Source organism: Saccopteryx leptura, chromosome 1 (genome assembly GCF_036850995.1).
Source record: "Saccopteryx leptura isolate mSacLep1 chromosome 1, mSacLep1_pri_phased_curated, whole genome shotgun sequence".
NCBI lineage: Eukaryota > Metazoa > Chordata > Mammalia > Chiroptera > Emballonuridae > Saccopteryx > Saccopteryx leptura.
Genome location: NC_089503.1, coordinates 313691509 through 313712833, shown reverse-complemented (window position 1 = coordinate 313712833; position 21325 = coordinate 313691509). Strand labels below are relative to the sequence as shown.

At 55.0% G+C, this 21325-nt stretch overlaps 2 protein-coding genes across 2 annotated transcripts in view; one reads left to right on the top strand and one right to left on the bottom strand.

Annotated features, from left to right (window-relative positions):
- The first annotated feature begins 281 nt into the window (after nt 1-281).
- On the top strand, nt 282-6739 carry SHISA8 (shisa family member 8). Its single transcript, XM_066361275.1, has 4 exons — nt 282-1199; nt 3784-3917; nt 4842-4988; nt 5221-6739. Exons 1-4 carry the CDS (start codon nt 676-678, stop codon nt 5610-5612), a joined length of 1197 nt encoding a protein of 398 aa, XP_066217372.1. The 5' UTR covers nt 282-675; the 3' UTR covers nt 5613-6739.
- Nucleotides 6740-8433: 1694 nt separating this feature from the next.
- SREBF2 (sterol regulatory element binding transcription factor 2) overlaps nt 8434-21325 on the bottom strand; it is a 63408-nt gene continuing 50516 nt past the window's right edge. The window contains exons 13-19 of the mRNA XM_066358545.1: nt 19344-19461; nt 18488-18597; nt 16869-17001; nt 13712-13880; nt 12362-12547; nt 10704-10815; nt 8434-10208 (exon numbers count right to left, since the gene is read on the bottom strand). Coding sequence (XP_066214642.1) covers nt 9988-10208; nt 10704-10815; nt 12362-12547; nt 13712-13880; nt 16869-17001; nt 18488-18597; nt 19344-19461 — 1049 coding nt within the window. The 3' untranslated portion in view covers nt 8434-9987. The remainder of the gene's footprint in view (nt 10209-10703; nt 10816-12361; nt 12548-13711; nt 13881-16868; nt 17002-18487; nt 18598-19343; nt 19462-21325) is intronic.

Genomic DNA, 21325 nt, shown 5'->3' with positions numbered 1-21325 from the left:
ACCTGTAAAACAGGCGCGCCCGCGGCGGTGCTAGCGTCCTAAGCAACAGACCCGAGGGCTGTAGCTGAACCCTTGGAGCGTCCAGTTAGGAGGAATAATTTGGAGAGGACTTTGGGATGGATCCCGTGAGGCGCCCCAGCTGTGCGGGCCCCGCTGCGTCCCCTCCCTCTCCTGGCGGCAGCCGCGCTCCTCCCACAGCTTTGCTCGCTTCTTCCCGCCCTCCTTCCCGCACTCCCTCCCTCCCCCGCCTGCCCGAGCCCGCGCGGATCCGGAGCCGCAGCCAGAGCGCGGGCAGCGCAGAGCGGGCGGCGGGAAGGTAACCTATCCGACAGCCCGCAGCCCCGCTAGACCCGGGATCCGCACACCCGCTGGGCTAGGGGAGTAGTACATAACCAGGCGCAGGTGAGGACCCGCTGCCCAGCCCGGGGGACTGCCCACGGCGCGGACTGGCTGGCTCGGGTCCGAGGTGAGCCCAAGCGGAGGACGCGACTTCCGTCTCCGAGAGCTTCGGTCGAGCCAACCCGGGTCTGGGGTCCTCGACAGAGGCTGACGGCAGAGAGGGCATCTGTTGGGCGCCAGAGCCTGGGCAGCGGGCTCCGCGCCATCCCTGCGGGCGCTGAGGGAGCCGCGGCGCGCAGCCATGCGCCAGGAGCTGTAGTCCAAGGTGCTGGCCCGATGGAGCGGGCCAGGGTGCGGGAGCTGTGCTGTGGTCACGGCCCGCCGGGGCTCCAGTTCGCGCTCGGGCTGTTGCTGCTGCTGGCGCGGCCGCCGTCGGGCCGAGCGGGGGCACCTGAGGCGCTGGAGCCCGCGACACCCAGTACGGCTGCCCCGGCTGGCGGCGACCGCTGCCGCGGCTACTACGACGTGATGGGCCAGTGGGACCCACCCTTCAACTGTAGCTCTGGCGCATACAGCTTCTGCTGCGGCACGTGCGGCTACCGGTTTTGCTGCCACGACGGGCCACGGCGCCTCGATCAAAGCCGCTGCTCCAACTACGACACGCCGGCCTGGGTGCAGACTGGCCGACCGCCCGCGCGGGCCCGCGACACCGCCGCCCCCCGGGACCCAGGCCGCGAACGCAGCCACACGGCCGTCTACGCAGTGTGCGGCGTCGCCGCGTTGCTGGTGCTGGCGGGCATCGGGGCGCGCCTGGGCCTGGAGAGGGCGCACAGCCCGCGCGCGCGGCGCACGGTGACCAGGTGAGCGCGCACCCGCCGAGTTCGGGCGGGAGATCCCCGCACATCCCCGCTTGGACCGCCCGGCCTGTTTGGTGGACGTCCCCTGGTGACCCTTCACCCTTCGCGCCCTTCTCGGAACTCTGGTCCTCTTAGCAGCCCCCCTCTCCTGGTTCTTCCTCCCAGTCTCTGTCTTCCCCTGCCCCTCCCCCACCACACACTTCACAGGCGTAGACAGCTGATACCACACTGTCTCCCCTTGACCTTCGGCGAAGCTGGGTGCTGGGACGCCCTTCCCCGCGGCTCCTGCCTACTCCCGAGTGGGCGAGGAGGGTTGGTCGCCCGACAGAGGGCACACTGTCCCAGCTCGGGGAGGGGGTCCAGGGCCAAACCCCACTAGCGCGCGGTGAGTGTCTTGGGCTGATGTAGTGTTGGCTATCTTGGATCCGGAGGAATGGAGGGGCTGGGGCATGTTCTGTAGCTCCTTCGGCTCTCTCCCTCCAACCACTCCCCTATTTTCCCTCCTCTTTGTCCCTTGCATAGCTGTGACTCAGGCCTAACCTTTTCTTGGGGTTTCAGACAGCCTCCCCAACTCACCCCACTCAATACCCACAGGCAAGGGCCAGGGTCTCCTCTGCTTTTGTAGAGAGACCTAGACAAGTGCTAGTTGAGTTCTGAGCTTTGTTTAAAGTGGGATGCACAGTACCCATGTTCCCTTCCTCAATGAGTTAGGGACTCAGGGATTCTGTGTCCTGACTGTGGAACTCTCACCCATGCCCTCACATTTATTTATATGTTCCAAGCCACCCTCATGTCCTGGGGTCCTGGCCCTCCTCATTTACCTGGGTCCTGTCTCCCTTGGGCATGTAGGCTGCTGACACTGCATGTGACAGGCTGGTATTTAGAGGTGACAATAGAGAGAAGCCCCCATACCTGGGTGGGCCAGCTATGGATGCTTTCCCCCTTCTAGACCTCAGGGACAGGGAATAGGGAATGAGCACTTTCTTGGCACCCCTTGTCTCCAGACCATTTAGCCCACCCCTCTCAGATAGCTTCAGGGCAGAGCCGGGGCTGAAACCCTGGCTTCAGTTTCTGTGCTGCCTTTGTGATGTGGAGGCTCTTGACCTGGGTCCTGGATGCTGCAGGGACAGGGCCTGGGCCTCTTAAGCATGGAGTCCCTCATGCTGGGTGAGGAGGAGACGATAGTGCATGCCCTTGACCAGAGTGGGGCAGCAGGAGCTGAGGGCTATGATAGTATAGAGGGGGTGATTGGGACAGCCTAGCTGACACGTTCACTTTGAACCTACTTCATCTGCACAGGACTGGAAAGCAGTCTGAGTGGTTTCAGGAAGAGCTGGCCCACCCCGAATGTGCTATGTGGCAGGAATCAGTCCTTTCCTCTTTGAGCTTCAGGCTCCCATGGGCCCTGACTCCCTTTTCTCCTCTGGGAGACCTGAAACCCAACTTGATTTTATGTGTGGAGTGTTGTAAACCCCTATGCAACCTCCAAATCTCACCTTTAATTCTGCAGTGTTGAGATATATGGTAAGGAAAAGCTTCTCAGAGGGTTTGGAGGGGAGCTGGAATATGTCTCTAGAGAAAGTCTGTGCAAAGGCCCAAAGACATGAAAATTACTCAGGTGTTTGAAAGAGCTGGCTGAGGGGTGTTTGCCCAGAGATGAGAACACGGGTGGGCAGCTGAGGAGTGGGCAGGGCATGAAGGTCAGCTCAGGCAGGCACTAGAAGGCTTTCAGACCCTGCCATATTACAACCAAACCCTGCCTGTCCCAGTTGTCCCACCTCGAGCATGCTTCTTCATGAATCAGGTTGGGGCCTCTCATTTGGGGCCCCAACCCCAGAAGGAGAGTCAGACTGAGCTAGGAGAAAATTGTGGGTTCTGGGTGCCAAAGGTAGCTGAGCTGAAAGCTAGGTCTGGCTGTCTGCTAGAAAGGCTGTCAGATGCTGTCACAGCTGGGTTGGGGCTGAGTGTCCTGGTACTACCCAAGGTCACAGAGCCTTTGATGCTGGGCTGCCACAGGGGGATCTCCCGGCTACCCTTTCCCTCATCTGTCTGTTCTCCATTCCTGTGCTGGCAGCTATGTCCCAGGACCCAGCAGAAACCCTTTAGGCTTCCTGGAGGAGGGATTCTGGTGGGGTTTGAAGAATGTGTAGTTTTATGGGAGGGGGTGGAGAAAACGATATTGTCAGCAACAGCAGCAGCTGTAGGAGCAAGGCCCAGGAGACATATACTCATAGAACTTGTGTTGAGAGAGGAAACTCAAGTCGGAGGGTCTTGGATAGTGGACTCCAAGAAGGGAGTGGGGGAGGAGAATTTGGAAAACAGGTGGCTCTGGTTACACATCACCCCATTAGTTTCCTGACCTGCTATGGGAAGTGGCCATGTTGGGGCCACAGGTTGTGCCTAGAAAGGGAAACTAGATGTGTAAGGTCAATCACAGGGGAGCAGGGAGGCCCAGAGGTTGAAAGAGCTGCCTAGGGCCATACAGTGAGGCAGCAGTGCCCAGGGGTTGGCGTTTGATAGGGCAGGGCCAGGCCAATGGGGAAGGAGGAGACTAGGAAGGCTGTTTCTCATCCATCTTTCCTCACAGGACATTGACAGAACTTCTGAAGCAGCCAGGCCCCCAGGAGCCACTGCCTCCACCTCTTGGCCCACCTCTGGGTAGCTGTGTCCAGGTGCAGATGGGTGATGGCCTCCCCAGAGGCTCCCCCCACAACAGCATAGGTGAGTAGGCTGGGGGGGGGGAGGACCTACAGCACAGGTTCTCCCTTGTCTGACACGGGCCTGGGAGCAAAGGAAGGGGTGCGCTGAAGGGCAAGAGGCTCTGAGCAGATTGCTTCCCAAATGGAAATAAGTTGTCCCCTCTGCAGGTGTGTGAATGGGGTCAGCTGGTCAGCTCCTCTTGGTAGAGAGAAACCTTCTGAGGGGTCCTGCAACCTCCAGCCTCAAGGACTCTATAAGGAAGGTTCCAGCCTGACCTGTGGTGGCGCAGTGGATAAAGCGTTGACCTGGAAATGCTGAGGTCGCCGGTTTGAAACCCTGGGCTTGCCTGGTCAAGGCACATATGGGAGTTGATGCTTCCAGCTCCTCCTGCCTTCTCTCTCTCTCCCTTTCTGTCTCTCTCTCCTCTCTAAAAATGAATAAATAAATTAAAAAAAAAAAAAAAAAGGAAGGTTTCAGATTCAGGGGTCCCTGGCTCAGGTTGTTGTTCTAAGGTTTGGCTCAGCACCCTGGGGTCTGCCAGGTCTCCAGAGTCTATGGCCTCCTGCAGGTCTTTACCTCCAGGCTGGAGCCTCCCTCTTGGCCTCTTGTAGAGGCAGGCTTGACTCCCCTATGTGAGTTCTAATCCTCAGACATTCCCTCCATCTCTGCCAGGAGCAGGTCCTGGGACTCAGTGCCTGGCTCAAGCTGAACATGCTGGCCAGTCATCCAGGAGTTAGCACCTGCTCAGGCCTGGTTGCTATTCGTGTTTTTCTGAGCCAGGCCCTGTCCTGGGCGCAGGAGATTTTTCCATGAAGACAAGTTCCAGTTTCAGTCTCGCCCAAATAGCCACCCAACCAAACTGCAGTTGGGACGAGGGCTGTGAAGAGAGGGAGTGCAGGTGCAGTGTCCTCCATTCAGCGGGCTGAGTCTCATCTCTGACTCTAGACAAGAAACGCCACAACAACGTGCCCCTGGGAACGGCGACACCAGGACCCTCGCGCGGTCCCCGGCTGCAGGGCGGAGGCAGCATGACGCTGCAGCCCGACTATGCTAAATACACCACCCTCAAGGTAGCCGCGCTCAAGGCTTCAGGTGAGTGGCCGAGTTTGTGCGAGTAGCTCCGGGGCCACCGGACTTGCAAAGACCCCAGCTTGAGGCTCAGCGCGCCAGCCAGCTGCTGCATGGCGCCTATGCCTGGGCTGTAGCCCAAACCCTGACCAGGCCGACTGGCTGGGACCCCTAGCGGGACCCAGAGCCGGGCTGTGGAAAGCCGCGTCTCCAATGCCTTACCCCCGTCCCGCCCTGCCCCGCCCTGTCCCCACAGAGGCCTCTCCGCAGGACTTCTACCAGCATTTCCCAGCGCCCGCACCTGTCCCACTGACCTTTCCAGTGCGGGCTCCGCGACCCCCGGAGGACTTGCCGCTCGACGCCTGCCCCTGGGCTCCGCCCGGCTACGCGCCCCACGTTGGCCCCGCCCCGACGGGACACTGTAAGGCCTGGACCGCCAGCTGCTCTGCTCAGCCCGCACCGCGTGGCCACCTGGCGGCTCAGGCCTCTCCTGCTCCCCGGCGCTCTGGCCACACGCACCGGCGCCAGTTCAGCGTGGAGAAGCTGCCCGAGGCCTTCGGCCCGCAGCCCCCTGGTCTTTACCGCTGCGCAGGCCGCGGACCCCGGCACCTGAAGAGCACCAATAGCAAAGCTGAGGTCACCGTATGAAGACCGGGATGCTGGTTTTCTGAAGTATGGCATCTGCCAGGGATCCGCTATTGGCCTGGTCCAGAGGACCAGGCCACGAGGGGGAGGGGCGCTGTTCGCGTAAGTCCAGCCCATCCACCTGCCCCAAATGGTCTGGGGGGTCTTGGAGCCTGCAGGGCTAGGAAGGGATCTGTCCTCGGAGCCCTAGGGCCTGGTTCCTCATGTAAATAAACCCTTTCCTGTGGCTCTCACCGAGAATAAAAGAGCCCCAGCTTGGTTCTAAGAGGGACTGATGGCAGAGGCATGGGTCATTGACTGCACAGACGGTAGTGCTGAGGGCACAGCATGCACAAGGGCAGAGGACTTCCTGAGAGCTATCAGGTCTGTTCTAGGAGCCAGGGAGAAGCGGCTGAAGGGGATAGTCAGGGCTGAATGCCAGACTTAATGTCCACACTAGTGGACTCGTGGGAGAAGGGCATTTAGGCCCTAGTCATCTTGAGGGCACAGGTGAACACTAGCTGACCCATGCCCCTTAATGGAGGTGAGCACCCCCTCCAGCAGGTCACCCACTCTATGGCTCCAGTTGGCTGATCCTTACTGACATATTCTGGCACTGGGCCAGCCCCTGGCCTGCAGGCCACCTGGTCAGCTTGGCCCAGAGCCACCCTCCAAAGGGTGTGGGCAGTGGGCCGGGTAGACAGTTGGTGCTCAGGATGGCAGAAGCCTCCACCCAGTAGCTACTCTGGAGGGAAAGGGGATGGGACGCTGAACCTGGAGCCTTGGCAGTGCTCCCACAGGGATGCTCACACCACTCATGCTTGGCACTGCCAGCGCTCCTCCTTCCTGCCAGGTAGGCTCTGGGTAACTGGCGGTAGCCCAGGGCAGTGCCAGCAGCCTATATGCATTAACTTTCTGTGACAGGTAAAGGAGGTTGAAGGGTGGGCAGTGACCCTTATGTGACCTCAATAAAGCCATCCAGTTGGACCTCTTTCCCCTGTGTACACCCCCCCCCCCTTTTAGAGACTTTATTTAGAGGAGAGAGAGGGAGAGAAAGGGGTGGGAAGGGGAGCGGAAAGCATCAACTTGTAGTTGCTTCTCATATGTGCCTTGATCTGCCAAGCCTAGGGTTTTGGACCCTGCGACCTCAGCATTCCAGGTCGCTGCTTTACCCACCGCACCACCACAGATCAGGCGGCAGGCATGGTATACCGTTTTAAGAACAATGGCCACCATTTGTTGCTGTGTCTTTTATTTAATTCTCATAGATGCCCCATGGGTATGTGGCTTTACAGACGAGAAAAACTCAGGTTTTGAGCCTCGAGTAACTTGCCAAGGTCACCCAGCTGACTCCAGTTTAGGACTCATCCATATTCTGCTGCCATAGTGACCCTGATGGCGAATGGCAGGCAGTGGGCAGTCAGAGGAGCGAAGGTTCTGAACATGTATCTTGGTAGGGAGAGGCCCCTCCCTGCTTTCAGGGTACAAGCAGTCTCAGACCTTTCTCCCACTGACTGGGAAGCCCTGATACCCCTAAACCTACCAGTTCTTTACTACCGGATAGTCCACCTCTGTCTCTAACAGCTGCTGAGGAAACCAAGGCCCAGAAGCCACAGGACAGAGCAGAGCCTAGAGCCCATGGTCCTGCCTGCAGTGAAGGCTCCAATGGTTTGTTGAGGAGACAGCTTCATACTCTCAACCCAGAGTGGGGGTGGGGTGCCCTGGGGCCTATCCTGCAGCTGTGCAGAGCTGGGGGAGATAGGGTGGGTACCGAGTCATGTAACAGCCCAGATTCACAAAAAAGGATCAGTCTTTTGGGCACACTGGCCACCCAGGATCACCCACTCTGGTGACGCAGGCCCTGCCTAGGTTGTGCTGGCAGAGGTGGGCTCTACTTCCCTGCTCCTTCGAAGTCCCAAGAGCCCTAGATCTCTACCCCAGGGGGCGAGGGTGTGGCCATGGGCATGCCTACCACTGGAAACGCTGCTTTAATAACTGGCCAAGGATCAGCTGCAGCTGGGCCTCTCCTGGCTGCTCGTGCCCTTGGGACAGTGTGGCCTGCTGTGACTGCCCTTCAGAGAAAGCAGTGGCTGAGAAAGCTGAAGGCACTGAGCACACTGCTCAGCCAGGCCAGGTGACCATGAACTTTAGCCCCAGGCTCATTACCACACAACACTCCAGACTTCCTTTCTACTTGGCCCAGCGCTCTCCCTTCCTCACCACTGTGGTCTGTCTAGCCCCTCACTAGTCTCACAAGGCACTTACCATAAATTGGTACATTCAAATCAGCCAACAAACCTATGGGGACAGTAGCCAAAGGCAGGGATTATCATCCCCATTCTGCACATGTAAAAGTAGAGGATGAGGCGACATCATGTCCAAGGTGACCCAGCTGGGAATTAGAGGAGCTGGACTTGAATGTGATCTGTGAGCCAGTGAAATCTCCTGGCTCACTGACTCTAGGGAGGATGGAGAAACCAAGGGCCGCGCACCCAGTAAGGAAGAGATGTATCTCAGAGGGATGAACGCAGAAGGGCTTAGCAACCCAAATCCCAAAGAACTGCGGCTGTCAGCCAAATAGTCACTGACCCCCATAGTACCACCCCTTTCACTCAGGCCGTCCCAGACCTGGCTGGAGTGTGTGTGAGACAGCCCTGCTGGAAGGAAGGGGCAGAGTGCATGGGTGAGGGAAGAAGCTCCATCTGAATGAAGTCTCTGGCGCCTCTCAGGCAGGAGGGGCTGTCCTTCATCCTTCTCTGGCCCACGGCCCACTGGAGGCCAAGCCACGCAGCCACCAGGCTAGTCATCACAGCAGTCACACCAAAGACCCTCACACACCTCGTCCTGGGTGGTACCAATCTGTGTTTATTGAATAACCTACATTCAGGACATGGTGAATGATTCCACAGCAAGGCTGCCATAGGTATATCCCTCTTTTCAGTGAAAAACCACCTCCTCCCACCCCTAAACAATGAGAAAAGGCACAGTATATACACATGACACAAGGGCTGGCTTACCCCATGGCCAGGGGGCCATAAATTATGGCGAGGGGGGAGGGGCAAGAGAAAGAAAATGGGCAAGGTCCAAGCTGACCTGATCTGACCTGTACTCAGCATCAGGGGAGCCCCTGCTGTGTGCATGCCCAAATTTGTGCTGGGCCTCTGTCACTCCCTGTCTAACCAGCCTAAGGGGTGAGAAGCATAGGAAGGGAGGGGAGGAAGTCCATTTCAGCCTCCCAGCAGGCTCTGGGATGCCAAGCAGTCCTCAGGCCCTGGAGAAACAACCTCAGAGGAGGCACCAAGCCTGGGAATCCAGAAAAGTAGGATCACTTTTCCTCCCAGGAGCCCCAAAAAGGCAGGGGCCTCATTCCTAGTGCCTGCCCCCAAAAAGGTGCTCATCACTAGGGGCTGATCCCTACCACCCTCCCTTATTTTCAGGTCAAGAATTAGGAATAAAACAGACCGTGGTGGTAGGAATTGGGTGTGTGTATGTGTGTGTGTGGGGGACTGAGAACTGATGCTGAAGGTCCAGGTCCCCAGTTCCAGTAGGTGGCTTCATCTCTCCCAGTCCCAGGGCCTACCCTGAGCTTGGGCTGAAATCCCAGGGGGTGGGGGAGTGGAAGGAACAGGACAATTAAATAAGATACCATTTATTTTTAAAAAATTAAAAAATAATACCAACATTATTTCATCCATCCCCAGGCCTGCCCCCTGCCCTCCCCATAGCCTCCCAAGGGCTGGGCTCCCTTCCTTCCCTGGCTGTCCTGTGTAATAAAGAGAAAACAATGAACAGGCTTTGTCAGGCACAGGGGAGGGGACACAGACTCGGAGAGAAAGAGATGCCACAGCAACTTAGTCCTGCATCACGGCAAACCCAAGCACACTGATATAAAAACATTCATATAAAAAAGAGGGAGAGGGCACGCTGGGCACAGTGCCAAGGGCGAAGTGCTCTAGTGCCCTGAGACACATGTCCCCCAAGGAAAGCCTAATAAAAAACAAGGAAGCAAGAAAGAGGGCGGGGGTGGGAAGAGACGAGAGAAAGAATCTTGGGAGGACTGGAGACAGGCTAGGCAGCCTGGGGTTACCCTGCTGCTTTCAAGTCAGGGCACCCCCAATTCCTGCCCTGCTCTGTCTTTCCTCTCTCAGGCCCACTGGGTCCTGGACCATTGGCATCTACCCATATCAGCTACAAGGGGCTTTTGCCCAGGGGTCCATTGGCCTGAGGTAGACCTAAATCCCTAGCAGGCGACACAGCAGAAGACAAGGCTCAATCCCATGTCCCAGAGGGAGAAGGGAGAGAGACTGAGAGGCAGAGAGTGGAGGGAGAGAGACTCAGAGACAAAAGGACAGACAGAGAAAGAGGGAGGCAGAGGGCCGAGGCAGATAAGGCCCAGTGGTCAGGAGGCGGCAATGGCGGTGCCACCGCCCAGCTTGACAATCATCTGCTGGCAGTCGTTGCAGGAGCGCCGGTCACCCACCTTCTCCAGTGTACGGGCTGCCTCAGCCAGTAGCACTGCCCGCTGGCCCGGGGAGGAGAGGAAGGAGAGGGGAAGGTGGCGGCAGGCCAGCAGGATGGCGGTGGCCCGCTCTCGCTGGCCAGGCCAGGCATCTACCTCTCCTGTGGGAATGAGGAGACGGGTGTAGAAACCATTCACTGAGAGCCCGCTTGAATACAGGTGCGACCCCAAGGACTTGATGTGTACTCGTTTATTCAGTCCTCACATCCGCCCAGGGACAGGGGTCCCAGCGTCCCTTCCCCTTGTTCACAGATGAGATGAAATGATTTGGCTGGCATCACACAGCTGTCATCTGTGTGGGGCCCTGAGAAGTAGCCCCTGTGGTCTGGTTCCAGGACCCATGCTACTCTGGCTCCTGCCCAGCCCCCTTCACCACTCCCGAGGCTGGGCCCCCAGCAACCCGGTCCCACAGCTCTTCCCTGGCTCTCCCTTCTACCCCGCCCAGCCCCCAGACAACCCACCAAGCCAAGTCTTGGGCTTTTTCATTCTTTTATCACCTCTGAGAACACTACTGAAAGGTCACTACAGGGCTAGGCGCCTCCTCCACTCAGGCAGCCTTACACCAGGCCTTCGGGCTGGGGTGCTGGTGGACTCACCATGCTTGGTGTTTGAAGCAGTGTGCCGCCGCAGGCTGTGCTCCAGCAGCTGGTGGGTGCGGGTGGGGCTGGCTCCTGCCATCAGGCGCACAGTGGCTTCATGCAGGAACACCTACAGAGGCGCAGGGGAGACAGTCTGGTCTATGCCCCAGTAGGTCCTCTCTAGTCTATGCCCCAGTAGGTACAGGTGCCATTCCCTGCAGCATCTCATCCGCCATCTGATGACACCGCTTATCTCCACGCTACCTTGCCCTGCTCACCCTGTGAAAGCACCCACTGCTGTCCTCACGCTGACCTGATATAAGCCAGAAACCTGGAGGAGTGGCAGGATCAAGGAACACAGCACAGGCCAGCTGGTGGGGGCAAGAGCGAGACAACAAAGGAGGAAGAGGCAAAGGGCTACCAGTGACAAAGACAGCGCTGCCACACCTTCTAGACTTGGAAGATGAGTAACTGGGGTGGAGCCTCAAGTCCTTGGAGGCTGCCTCCAACTTGAAAATATTACAGAAGGTGAAGCAGGGACAGGAGGGATACAGGGGGCCAGCTGGACTGGTATCAGGTCCAGGGTCCTATTTTCTTCTGTTTCTTCAGAAAGAAAGAGTTCAGAATGTTCCCAGGTGGAAGCCTGCAACTCTTCTGTAAATATGAGTCACGAGGTGGGGGTGGAGAACCAGGCCCAGGTCTCTAATTCCTTAAAATCCAACGTTCTTTTATACCTCAATATCTCAGTGTGGAGAGAGTCTCAAGTGCCACCCAGGGCGATGGAAGAGCCAATGCAAAGTTCTAGCAGGGTTGGGGCTGGATGGAAACGGCACTTCCAGGGAGGTCCCTGAAGCCAGCCATGCCCTGAGCAGACTAGAGGACCACAGAACCCTGGGGCACACTTCCTTTTTCCAGTAGGGATGGCTCTCTGATGACTACATTCTGTCTGCTGTGTCTGTCCTGGCTTCTGGGCACACAGTGGGTACAGTGTAACTCTGTGAGGGTCCCACAGCACCCTTGGGTGAGGGCAGCTCACTCTGAGCCCTTCTCCTTTTTTGTGCCCTTCCCCCTCCTGACACTCTGGCCTCCTCACTTAAGTTTTTGAAAACAATCCTGGCAAAAAATATGTAGGGTACATTATTCTAACCATCAGTAAGAAGAAAACAAGGAATGATTTAAGTCCACTAAACCCAGCCACACAACTACCCTCTCCAAGACCTATCTTGGGCCCTGTGGCCACTGTCAAAGGGATGTGATGTGGAAAGATCCAGGCAGCAGAACCCAAGCTCCCAATGGCTCAGAAAAAGGGCTAAGTGCAGTTATAAGGAGATTCTGTCACTGACGACAGCTATGACAGCCAGAGCAGAACTTCGTTGTATCTTTCCCATCCCACACTAGAGGAGGCCAGGAGCACGCCCTCCCATCCCAGTCTTTGATTGTGAGCCCTCTGCCCCGTCTGTGAGCCCTTGTGTCCTGCTCACCACCACACACTAGGACCAGGCACACAGCAGGTACTCAACCCACAGGAGCTGAACAAAAGGATACATGGCACCCAGCCCAGAGCTTGACAGGTCAGCTGGGTGACCTCCAAGGACCGACTCCTCGACCCCCTGCTGGTGCCGTGCTAGGCCCTGGGGACCCCAATCTGCCCTCCCCACCAGGTAGCTCAGTCTCACCTTGCGGTAGGCTGAGCAGAAGCTGTGTGCCAGCCTGCGCAGGCTGCCCAGGTCCCGCTGGAAGCCGGCCAGCTCAGCACCTGATGCGTGGTACGTCTCACCCAGGGCCTGGCTGGCTCCTGCCTGCTTTTGCCAGAGTGCTGTGCGCAGCGACAGTAGCAAGTCAGAGGTCAACAGCTGGACTACCTGTGGGGTGGACCACGGGGGAGGAGACAGGAGATGGGCCTATTGCTGGGGCAGTGATCCCAGCTCCTACCCGGTCCTCCTCCCAGCCCAACACTTGGCAGCTCCATGACAAGGCCACTCCACTTCAAACACAACCTGGCATTTCTAAGAGGGGAGCAGAGGGGAGCATTTTCGAGTGGGGCAGGCGCCTGGGGCCGATTCTGAGAGCCGTAGGATGGATGGGGTCTCCCTCTTCTGGGACCATTCTTCCACACAAAGCTGCCACTCAGGAACATAGCCTCAAGGATGCCAGCAGCCTCTCTCTCATTCCCCAAATTCAGCTGAGACTATTTGGTTCTCTCATACAGACAAACACAATGGGAGACTGGCAGAGGAAAGGGACAAGGGAGTGATGGCTCCCCCACAGGCCTTTGACCTTGAGCCCATTCAGCACACTGCCTGTCCTGGAGGACTGTCATGCTGTCCTGTTCACCCAGTGTCCTGGGCCACTGGCAACCTAGCCACATGGGCCAGCCTGGTCACCGCAGGCCAAACTCCAGGGACAAACCCCCAAGATATACTTCACCCCTCCCTTTCTGGAATGAAACCCTGCTCCTCCCGGGGAGCAGAGAGTGCTGCGCTTCCAGCCGTGTGCACTCCTCCCTCCCCTCTCCTGGGAGGGCTGGGCCTGGGACCCAGCAGTGTACTTGAACAGGGTTAGGTGGGAAGTCTCTCGAGGACTGGGCAGGCTTCCGTGATGCACTGTGGAAACATTGCATGGGTACCGCCAGAACATGCAATGCAACTACAATGCACCACAGCTGCCCGCTGGGATGCTGTAGTGGGTCTGCTCAGGGTGTATGTGCACGTGAGGGGGGTGGCCACTCCAAGGCTGGCCTACAGGGGACCAGAGGGTTGTGCAAACTGCCTGGGGCAAATGCAGAGCCCTGACCAGCAGGATCTGGGACTCAGACAGTCTAGGAAAGGTACAGGTGAAACATCCCTGCTCCCAGGACTAAACAGGGAACCCATCTGGGCCAATTGGCTGTTTTGGGGAAGGAAGCTGCTTGCCTGGTCTCTAGTTCGTGGACAGCCCCACAGGCTATGTAAACTCAAGGTGGGTTAGAATAGTCTTACCCACTACAGCTGGTACTTCTTGGAGGGGCCAGACAAACCCTCACTTACATGATTGAGGGTGGGATCGCAGGTTGCACCACTGACGTTGAGGCTGTTCCACAGGTGACCACTGGCCCTCTCACAGTGGAAGAAGGAACTCTGTTGCCCATCTGCCTTCCCAGGGAGTGACGCATGCATAGCTCGGCAGGTGTGGAGGATAGCCTTCACCAGGGGGCTCCTGGGTGGTAAGAGGGAGGCAAGATGAATGAGGCCAGTACATGTCACCTGTGTAACGTGAGAAGGAGCCTGAATAGGTGACCACTAAAACCCATACGGCCGTGACACGTGAGTCTACCGACTCAAACGCTTCCACAGTGGTTCCAAGTCCTCAGCTCCAGATCTGAAATGCTAGCGCCGGGCAAGGGTGGGCACCCCACCCCTATAGCACCTCTTTCAAGCACTCACTTTCTAGTTAAGAAGTTGGAAAATAAACCCGTTAAATGCTGAATATACAATGGTGGGCAGTACAGGAGCCATGATGGAAGGTCCCACAGAGGTCACACATTGATAAAGAATAGTCAAGGATGTCCTCTCTGAAAAGGTGACATCTGAACAGAAACCGGAAGAAACTTGGGGAGTGAGCTGAGTGGATTTCTAGGGAGGAGGGTTCCAGGCAGAGGAGGAACATGAATGTCTGACGCATGTGAGAATATTCAGGAGCCAGCGTGCTGGAGAGGAAAAAGCGAGGGGAGTGGAGGGACAGTGAGTTGTGGGGTCAATCATGGTCAAACAAGGCTCTTCCTAGCCCAGCTATAGCCTGTCTCCTGTCTGCCTCTGATCCTGCTCTGGGCTCCAAAAAACCAGAGAGCAGCCCGTCTCTCCTTTTTTTCTCTTTATCTGGAATACCCTTTCCGCCCTTTTGCACTCACCTCTGAGACTTGTTCTACCTGCTGGGCCCTCTGGTCTGCCTTCTCCTGTCCTGCCGGTTCCACTTTCTGCCCTCCACAAGCCTCCTCTGGCTGCCCACTGAGTCAAGTCCTTTGTACCTACCTCTGCTCTCCCCCAACATCAGCTCTTGGTTTATGGGCCTCTCTCCCTCATCTGAGGCTGCATGAACTCTCAGAGGACGATCTGCTTCTGGCCCAGAACCACTCCCAGTGAAGAGATATGCTGGCTGCTTCACAGAGGCTGTCACAACAACCCCCACAAAAGAGTGCCTTTGCAGGAAAGGTCACTATTTGCTTATGACCTTAACTTGCTATCTTGCTCACAGCTGCCTCTGAGAGCCTAGAATGCAGCCAACACCAAGGAGGCCCTCAGCTAAGCATTTGCTAAATGAATGATGGAACCATGGCAAGTGCAGGATATATCAGAATAGGGCATGAAACTCAAAATGGGGCGTGTGGCCAAGAGGGAGGGATCAGAGATCCAGGTGCTACCACCAGGACTACAAAGCCACTGAGGATGGTCATTCAAAGAATCTGTGCCTCAGTTTCTTCATCTATTGAGTGGCCACAATATCACTTGCTGCTTCCTATGGTGACAAAGTGCTGGCCTCATTATTTGTGTTTTTTGTTTGTTTTTTTTTTTCTTTGCATTTTTCTGAAGCTGGAAACGGGGAGGCAGTCAGACAGACTCCTGCATGCGCCCGACCGGGATCCACCAGGCATGCCCACCAGGGGGCGATGCTCTGCCCATCTTGAGGCGTCACTCTGCCTCAATCAGAGCCATTCCAGCGCCTGAGGCAGAGGCCACAAAGCCATCCTCAGCGCCCGGGCAAAGTTTGCTCCAGTGGAGCCTCGGCTGTAGGAGGGGAAGAGAGAGACAGAGAGGAAGGAGAAGGGAAGGGGTGGAGAAGCAGATGGGCGATTCTCCTGTGTGCCCTGGCCGGGAATCAAACCCGGGACTCCTGCACGCCAGGCCGACGCTCTACCACTATGAAGGGGGAAAAGACAGATTAAGAAAATAAGTTGTTGTTCTACTTATTTATGCATTTATTGGTTGATTCTTGTAGGTGTCCTGACTGAGATCAAACCTGCAACCTTGACGTATTGGGAGGATGCTTTAACAACTGAGCTACCTGGCCAGGGCCATTTGCCCTGTTATTTATACCTGCTCTCTAAGAGGCTATTTCCCCAGAAGCTAGTATTAAACTCTCTGGAAAAACTTAAGTTCGTTTCATAGAGCAAATTGAGGAGAGGATGGGGAGGTTGGGTTGGGGAAGGATTCCCATAGCGTCATTATCCTTGAAGAGCAAAGAGACCCCAGAGGTACTGAATTCAGGAAGAAAAAGTGCCTGCTGAGGGACTCAGCGGCATGCTAGGCTCTGTTTCTTAGAAGCGAGATGATTTTAGATCATTTACCTGGCAAGTCTCAGACTTACTGGCTGGGAGACACACATGGGGCAAATGCTAATGCAGGGCTTGGTGCAGGGTGGGTGCTCACTGGTTGGGAAGCTTAAAAATGGGCTACTTAAATGAATTTGGGATGTTAGACCCACTTTAGGGAACCTGACTAGACCTACTTTTCTCAACTCCCTCTAGCCCTACTGGTTAAGAGTCTGCTTGACAGGAAATGCTGCATGCAGCCTTGGCTCTGAGGACCTTCCTTGTGGGGTTTTTGGCTCTTCCCTCTCAGTCAGGGACACTCAAATCCGGTCAGAAACTCCACAGTGGGGCTGCCCATCACTACAGGCCAAATGTCCATGGGCAAAAGAGTCCCTACAGAGGGATGAGGGATGTCAAAGACTCTGGCTATGCCCATACTAAAGGCCCTTTGAATGAGAGGGCTGGTGAGGGGGTAGGAGAAGGCGGAAAGGATACTAGGGAAGGATCGTTGGGCCCACATAAGCCCTGAGCTGGCTATGAGCCATTACCACACTGCCTGCCTCCACCATGAGCTTCTGAAGATGCTGGGAGCCCCACCATTCTCCCTCCCTGTCAGCCTGTGGCTCCATCGAGGCTGTGGCTGGAAGCCCCAGAAATACTGTTGGTAGCTGCTGAGATGACACACTCAGACAGATGAGCTTGCCAAGCTCAGTTTCTCCGTGGTGTCCTAGTCCTTCCCCTATTTCTCCATCTATCATTTGGTCCCCAGTCTGCCTGACCCTTCAACCTGATGGCCTCCCAGACCTGCTTCCTCCCACTAACCGAGACAAGTGAATCTGACACACCTAGCATTTGGGATCCCTCTGGAGAGAAATAAATGGTAAAGGAGGCTTACTCACTCGGTCACTTCCAGGGCCTTGGGGACACGCTCTACTTCGGTAAAATGAGCACGTACAGCCACGTCATCTCCCTGGAGCCAGTTGATGGCCACAGTGATTGCAGATGTCCACCAACGACAGACAATGTCTGGACCTGGGGTGAACAGTACCAAACGTCCTTCTAGCACCCACAGAAACCAGACGTGTGGTGCTCAGCCCGCTGGCTGCCCTTAGTCCCCATATGGCATATGCTATCTTTTTACTTTCTAGTGATAGGCCGAGGGCTCTGCTGCCCTCACACATTTCTGGTGGAAGTACCACCAACACCTTTTGGCAATATGTATCAAAAGCCTTAAAAATGTTTGCTCCAGCTCTCAGTTCCTGAGATTAGCATTAGAGAGCAGAGCAGAGAAAGGTCATGTGGAAGAGGCCAGGAGAAGCAGCCAAGATGGCAGAGTGCTGAAAGAAAAGCCAGTTTGTGCAGAGTTTGTGCAGGGAGAAGGAAGGAGTTGGGGAACAGAGGTGAATAAGTCTGGTGAGCTAGAAACCTTTGATTCTAGGAAACTTGGATAAGTTAGTAGCTTTGTGAGCACTGAATGAGTGGGTTTTGGAGCCCAGTGTGTGTTTTTACTTGCCCGCTGGGTGCAAACTAGGATTAAAGATTATGGCCCACCAAAAAAAAAAAAAAGTTTACTCTATTAACCTGGTAGTCTATTTTAGGCAATCTATTACAAAGAAATTGGCCTAAAATTAAGGAAAAAAGTTTAATAAAGATGTTGCATTATCTAGAAGTAAAAGCTGGAAACAACCTGAACTTCCAATGGCCATTACAAACAGTGCTTCCAAAGTAGCTGCAGGAACAAGCTCATGTTAGAACCTTTTAAGTCTCCTTCTCTGCGGCTTAGTTTTCTCAACTGCAAATTTGTGATACCAGTGGTTTTGAGATGCCAGTAGGACAGACATGCAAACAGAAGGCCTAAGAGCGCATTCTAAACTCTGAAATAGGAATAGGCCACGAGGTCAGTGGTCACCAGGAAGCGGCTGGTTTTCTGGGATCCTTCCTTCCCTAGGGAGAGTGACTAGAAGGGAGCTTGAAACTCCCTTTCTCCCAGCAGCCTCAGAAGCCCAAAAGGTGGCAACTGATATGCCATCACTGATGGCATTTCAGGGACAGAAGCAAAGAATGTCCTGGTGCAAATTCAGTCAGTGGATTGCGCTGTCACCCAAGGCTATGAGTAGCTGGAGCAGCACATATGCCCAAATGGAAGGTCTCTCCATCAGAAAGTATCAGACCCACAGGCAGCCAGGGATGGGGGCTGTGTGTCTGAAAGGTGAGTTCTCACTGGCCCCTGGTGCCTGGACCACTTGCTGCCTGTTATGGGTGTTTGGGGAGGTTGCTGACCTGCTCTACCAGCCAGGACCCGGGGAAGACATAAACTTGCTCATTCTACTTCTGGAAGAATCCTTATTTCCTGACCCCAGAATGCTGCCCAGCAGGGTAACTGTGGGTTCAGGGCTTGGGTCAGATCCAGAGAAAAGTCTCGAGTGTGTACTCACAACTAGCTGGGGACTCTGGCACAAAGGGGCTACAAAGGGATCAGGCAACCTGACGTCTGCGGAGCACACAGCAAGACACTTACCAAGGGCTGACTTGAGCACGGAGCTGCTGGAGAAGGGTGGGATCACAATGCCCACAGAGTCCACAAAAGAATTAAGCAATTTCAGGTACTCCAGAGCACTGGAGAATTCACTAGAAAGAAAAGAAAGGGTCCCATGTACATCAAAATGTACCCAAGGACCACACTCACAGCCTAGCTGTTCATGACTGTTTCTGGCCCCTTCCCCTCCACAGTGCCAGGAGCACTCCAGCTCTGCTCCCTATGCCATTCACACTCTCCACAGGCCTTTCTTCCTCATACTTTACTGACACTCCTCCCCTTGCCTGGCAGGAGGGCCAGGCTTTCTCTGTCCTTCCTGACCCCAAAACTTGACTCCTCCCCTCAAGGCCCAATTCCAATCTCTTTACAGAATTTTTCTGATGTCTGGGGCAGAAATGCCCTCCCCATCCCACTCAGGTACATCCCAGTCAGGACCTAGGCCTAAGAAAAGACTTATGAACTATGTAAGAATAAGAGTTGTTGGCACACTCAGCACAGACTGGTCCCCAAGATGTCCGGGCCAGAGGTGGCTGCCTTTGCTGAGCTCTCCACAATTCTGTTCCTATCCCCTCAAGAGGCCATCCCTCCCCACCCTGAGGAAATCAAATCCCTGACCTGCTTTGAGCACTAACTGTACCTGCTGAGGAGATAGGTAAAAAGGAGAAGGGAATGTGACATATTTGGTCTTGGGGCAAAGGGCAGAGGCCAAGATAGAGGAATAAATCCATTTCCTGTAGACTCTACACTAGGACTTGTTTCCCTCTCGGAGCTGGGCCTCATAGCTGCCCTGGGCTTTCTGGACAGATAGCCCAAGGCAGAGGCGTCCTGGGGACATTACCAACTCTCTTCTTCCTGATCTCCAGCCTTCTTCTTGGCCTGAGGTTTCACCAAGGACTCCACAGCTTGCTCTAGCAGGTTCTTGCAGAAGGCCTGGTGGACCTGGGCAACAGGGTCAGCTAAAGAAGAGTAAGGCCAGGAGAAAGATGAAATGGATTTACCTATGAGCCCATTTTGTCTTTACATAGAAAACAGGGTGGGGAGAAGAACCCATATAGCTATCCCATCCAAACCTCAGAACTGCCTTATTAAAGGGTTGGAAGGTGGGGTGGGGTGGGGAAAACCGTCAGCCTCAGAGTATAGATCCCAAGACTAAGCATAGTTATAAACGGGAGGTAGGGTGTGTGTGTGTGTGTGTGTGTGTGTGTGTGTGTGTGTGTGTGTGTGTGTGTGTGTGATAGATCCCAAGACTAAGCATAGTTATAAACGGGAGGTAGGGTGTGTGTGTGTGTGTGTGTGTGTGTGTGTGTGTGTGTGTGTGTGTGTGTGTGATAGATCCCAAGACTAAGCATAGTTATAAACGGGAGGTAGGGGGTGTGTGTGTGTGTGTGTGTGTGTGTGTGTGTGTCTGTGTGTGTGTGTGTGTGTGTGTGTGTGTGTGTGTGTGTCTTAGCACTTCCATTCAAGGATGGAGGCTGTAAGGTGGTTGGGAAGGCAGATGGCTCCCTCAAGTCCCAGAGGCTACCTCTCCTCCTTGTGGTTCAGGACAGCCAGCTGAAGAGGAAAAGGAGGCAGCTGCTGCCTTGATATGACAAGGAAGTCCCTGCTCCTGTTTTCCAAAGCCTTGTCATGGGACTTGTAGCCAGCAATGATTTGGCTGCTCAGGAAATACGACTTGTAATGCTTGCTATAGCTGACTGTCACCAATAAGTCCCTGCTGGAAGGCCCAAAGCAGGATGTCACCAGTCCCTTCCCTCCTCTCCCCTCACATGCACATAGGTGTGGGCCTCAATCTGACAGGAACGAGGAGGCAGGACACTTATGAACACATTCCGGGTGACCAGGCCTAGAACCAGAGCCTGCAAGATGTCAGAAAGCCACTGAGACTGGGGGTGATGAACACATAGTGTAATCTACATATGATGTGTTGTGCAATTGTGCACCTGAAACCTATATAATTTTATTAACCAGTGTTTATAAACTCCAAAAAATTCAATTAAAATTTAAAAAGCCAGTGAAAGTCTAGGTATGGACAAAACAGATGGGGGAGGGGCTGAGAGATTTAGGTTGGCTTTTGCTTTTATTCTTACTTTTCGGTACTGTACACTATTCTTATATTCAGCAGTCAAGATTTATTTTTTTTAGTTTTATTTATTGATTTTTAGAGAGGAAAGAGAGAGGGAGAATGGTGGGAAGAGGGGTAAGGAGCGGTAAGCATCACCTCATAGTACAGTAATTGCTTCTTGCATGTGCCTTGACCAGGCAAGCCCATGGTTTTGAACCGGTGACCTCAGCATTCTAGGTCAATGCTTTACCCACTGTACCACCACAGGTCAGGCAGCAATCAGTTTTTTTAAAGGGTAGTAAACCCCTTTACTCCCCCAAATGTTTGACACACACACACTTGTGCCTGAAGAACATGCCCCACTGTCCCCAGACCTCCAGTGTAAAGAGGGAAACAGCACACAGAGAGCAGAAAGCCAATGGCTACTCAAGTCAACCCATCTAGCTGCTACCACTCCGAGGCTAGGCGAGTCGACTCTAATCACTGTCAAACACCAGGGACAATAAGCCAGCATCTCCTCCTGACGCCTGGAGCCCTGTCCCTGCCACCACTCTGAGCACTTGATGACCGCCTGTCACCTATTGTTCCCTAACTGCTCCATATATGTCTGTCTGCTTACCAATGGGACCCGAGCCAGTGAAGAGCAATGTCACACATCCCTTGTGTCTCCAAAGGACCCAGAACAAGGGCAAGAATATAGTCTGATTGACGTAAGGAGCACAGGCTTTGAATGTCAGAGAGTGGCAAGCTGCAAATCC

Excerpts from the sequence above, each read along its gene's own strand:
- SHISA8 (XM_066361275.1), top strand. The coding sequence starts at position 676 with ATGGAGCGGGCCAGGGTGCGGGAGCTGTGCTGTGGTCACGGCCCGCCG. Across the intron at positions 1,200-3,783 it reads GCGCGGCGCACGGTGACCAG|GACATTGACAGAACTTCTGA; the intron begins GTGAGCGCGCAC and ends CTTTCCTCACAG. Across the intron at positions 3,918-4,841 it reads CTCCCCCCACAACAGCATAG|ACAAGAAACGCCACAACAAC; the intron begins GTGAGTAGGCTG and ends CTCTGACTCTAG.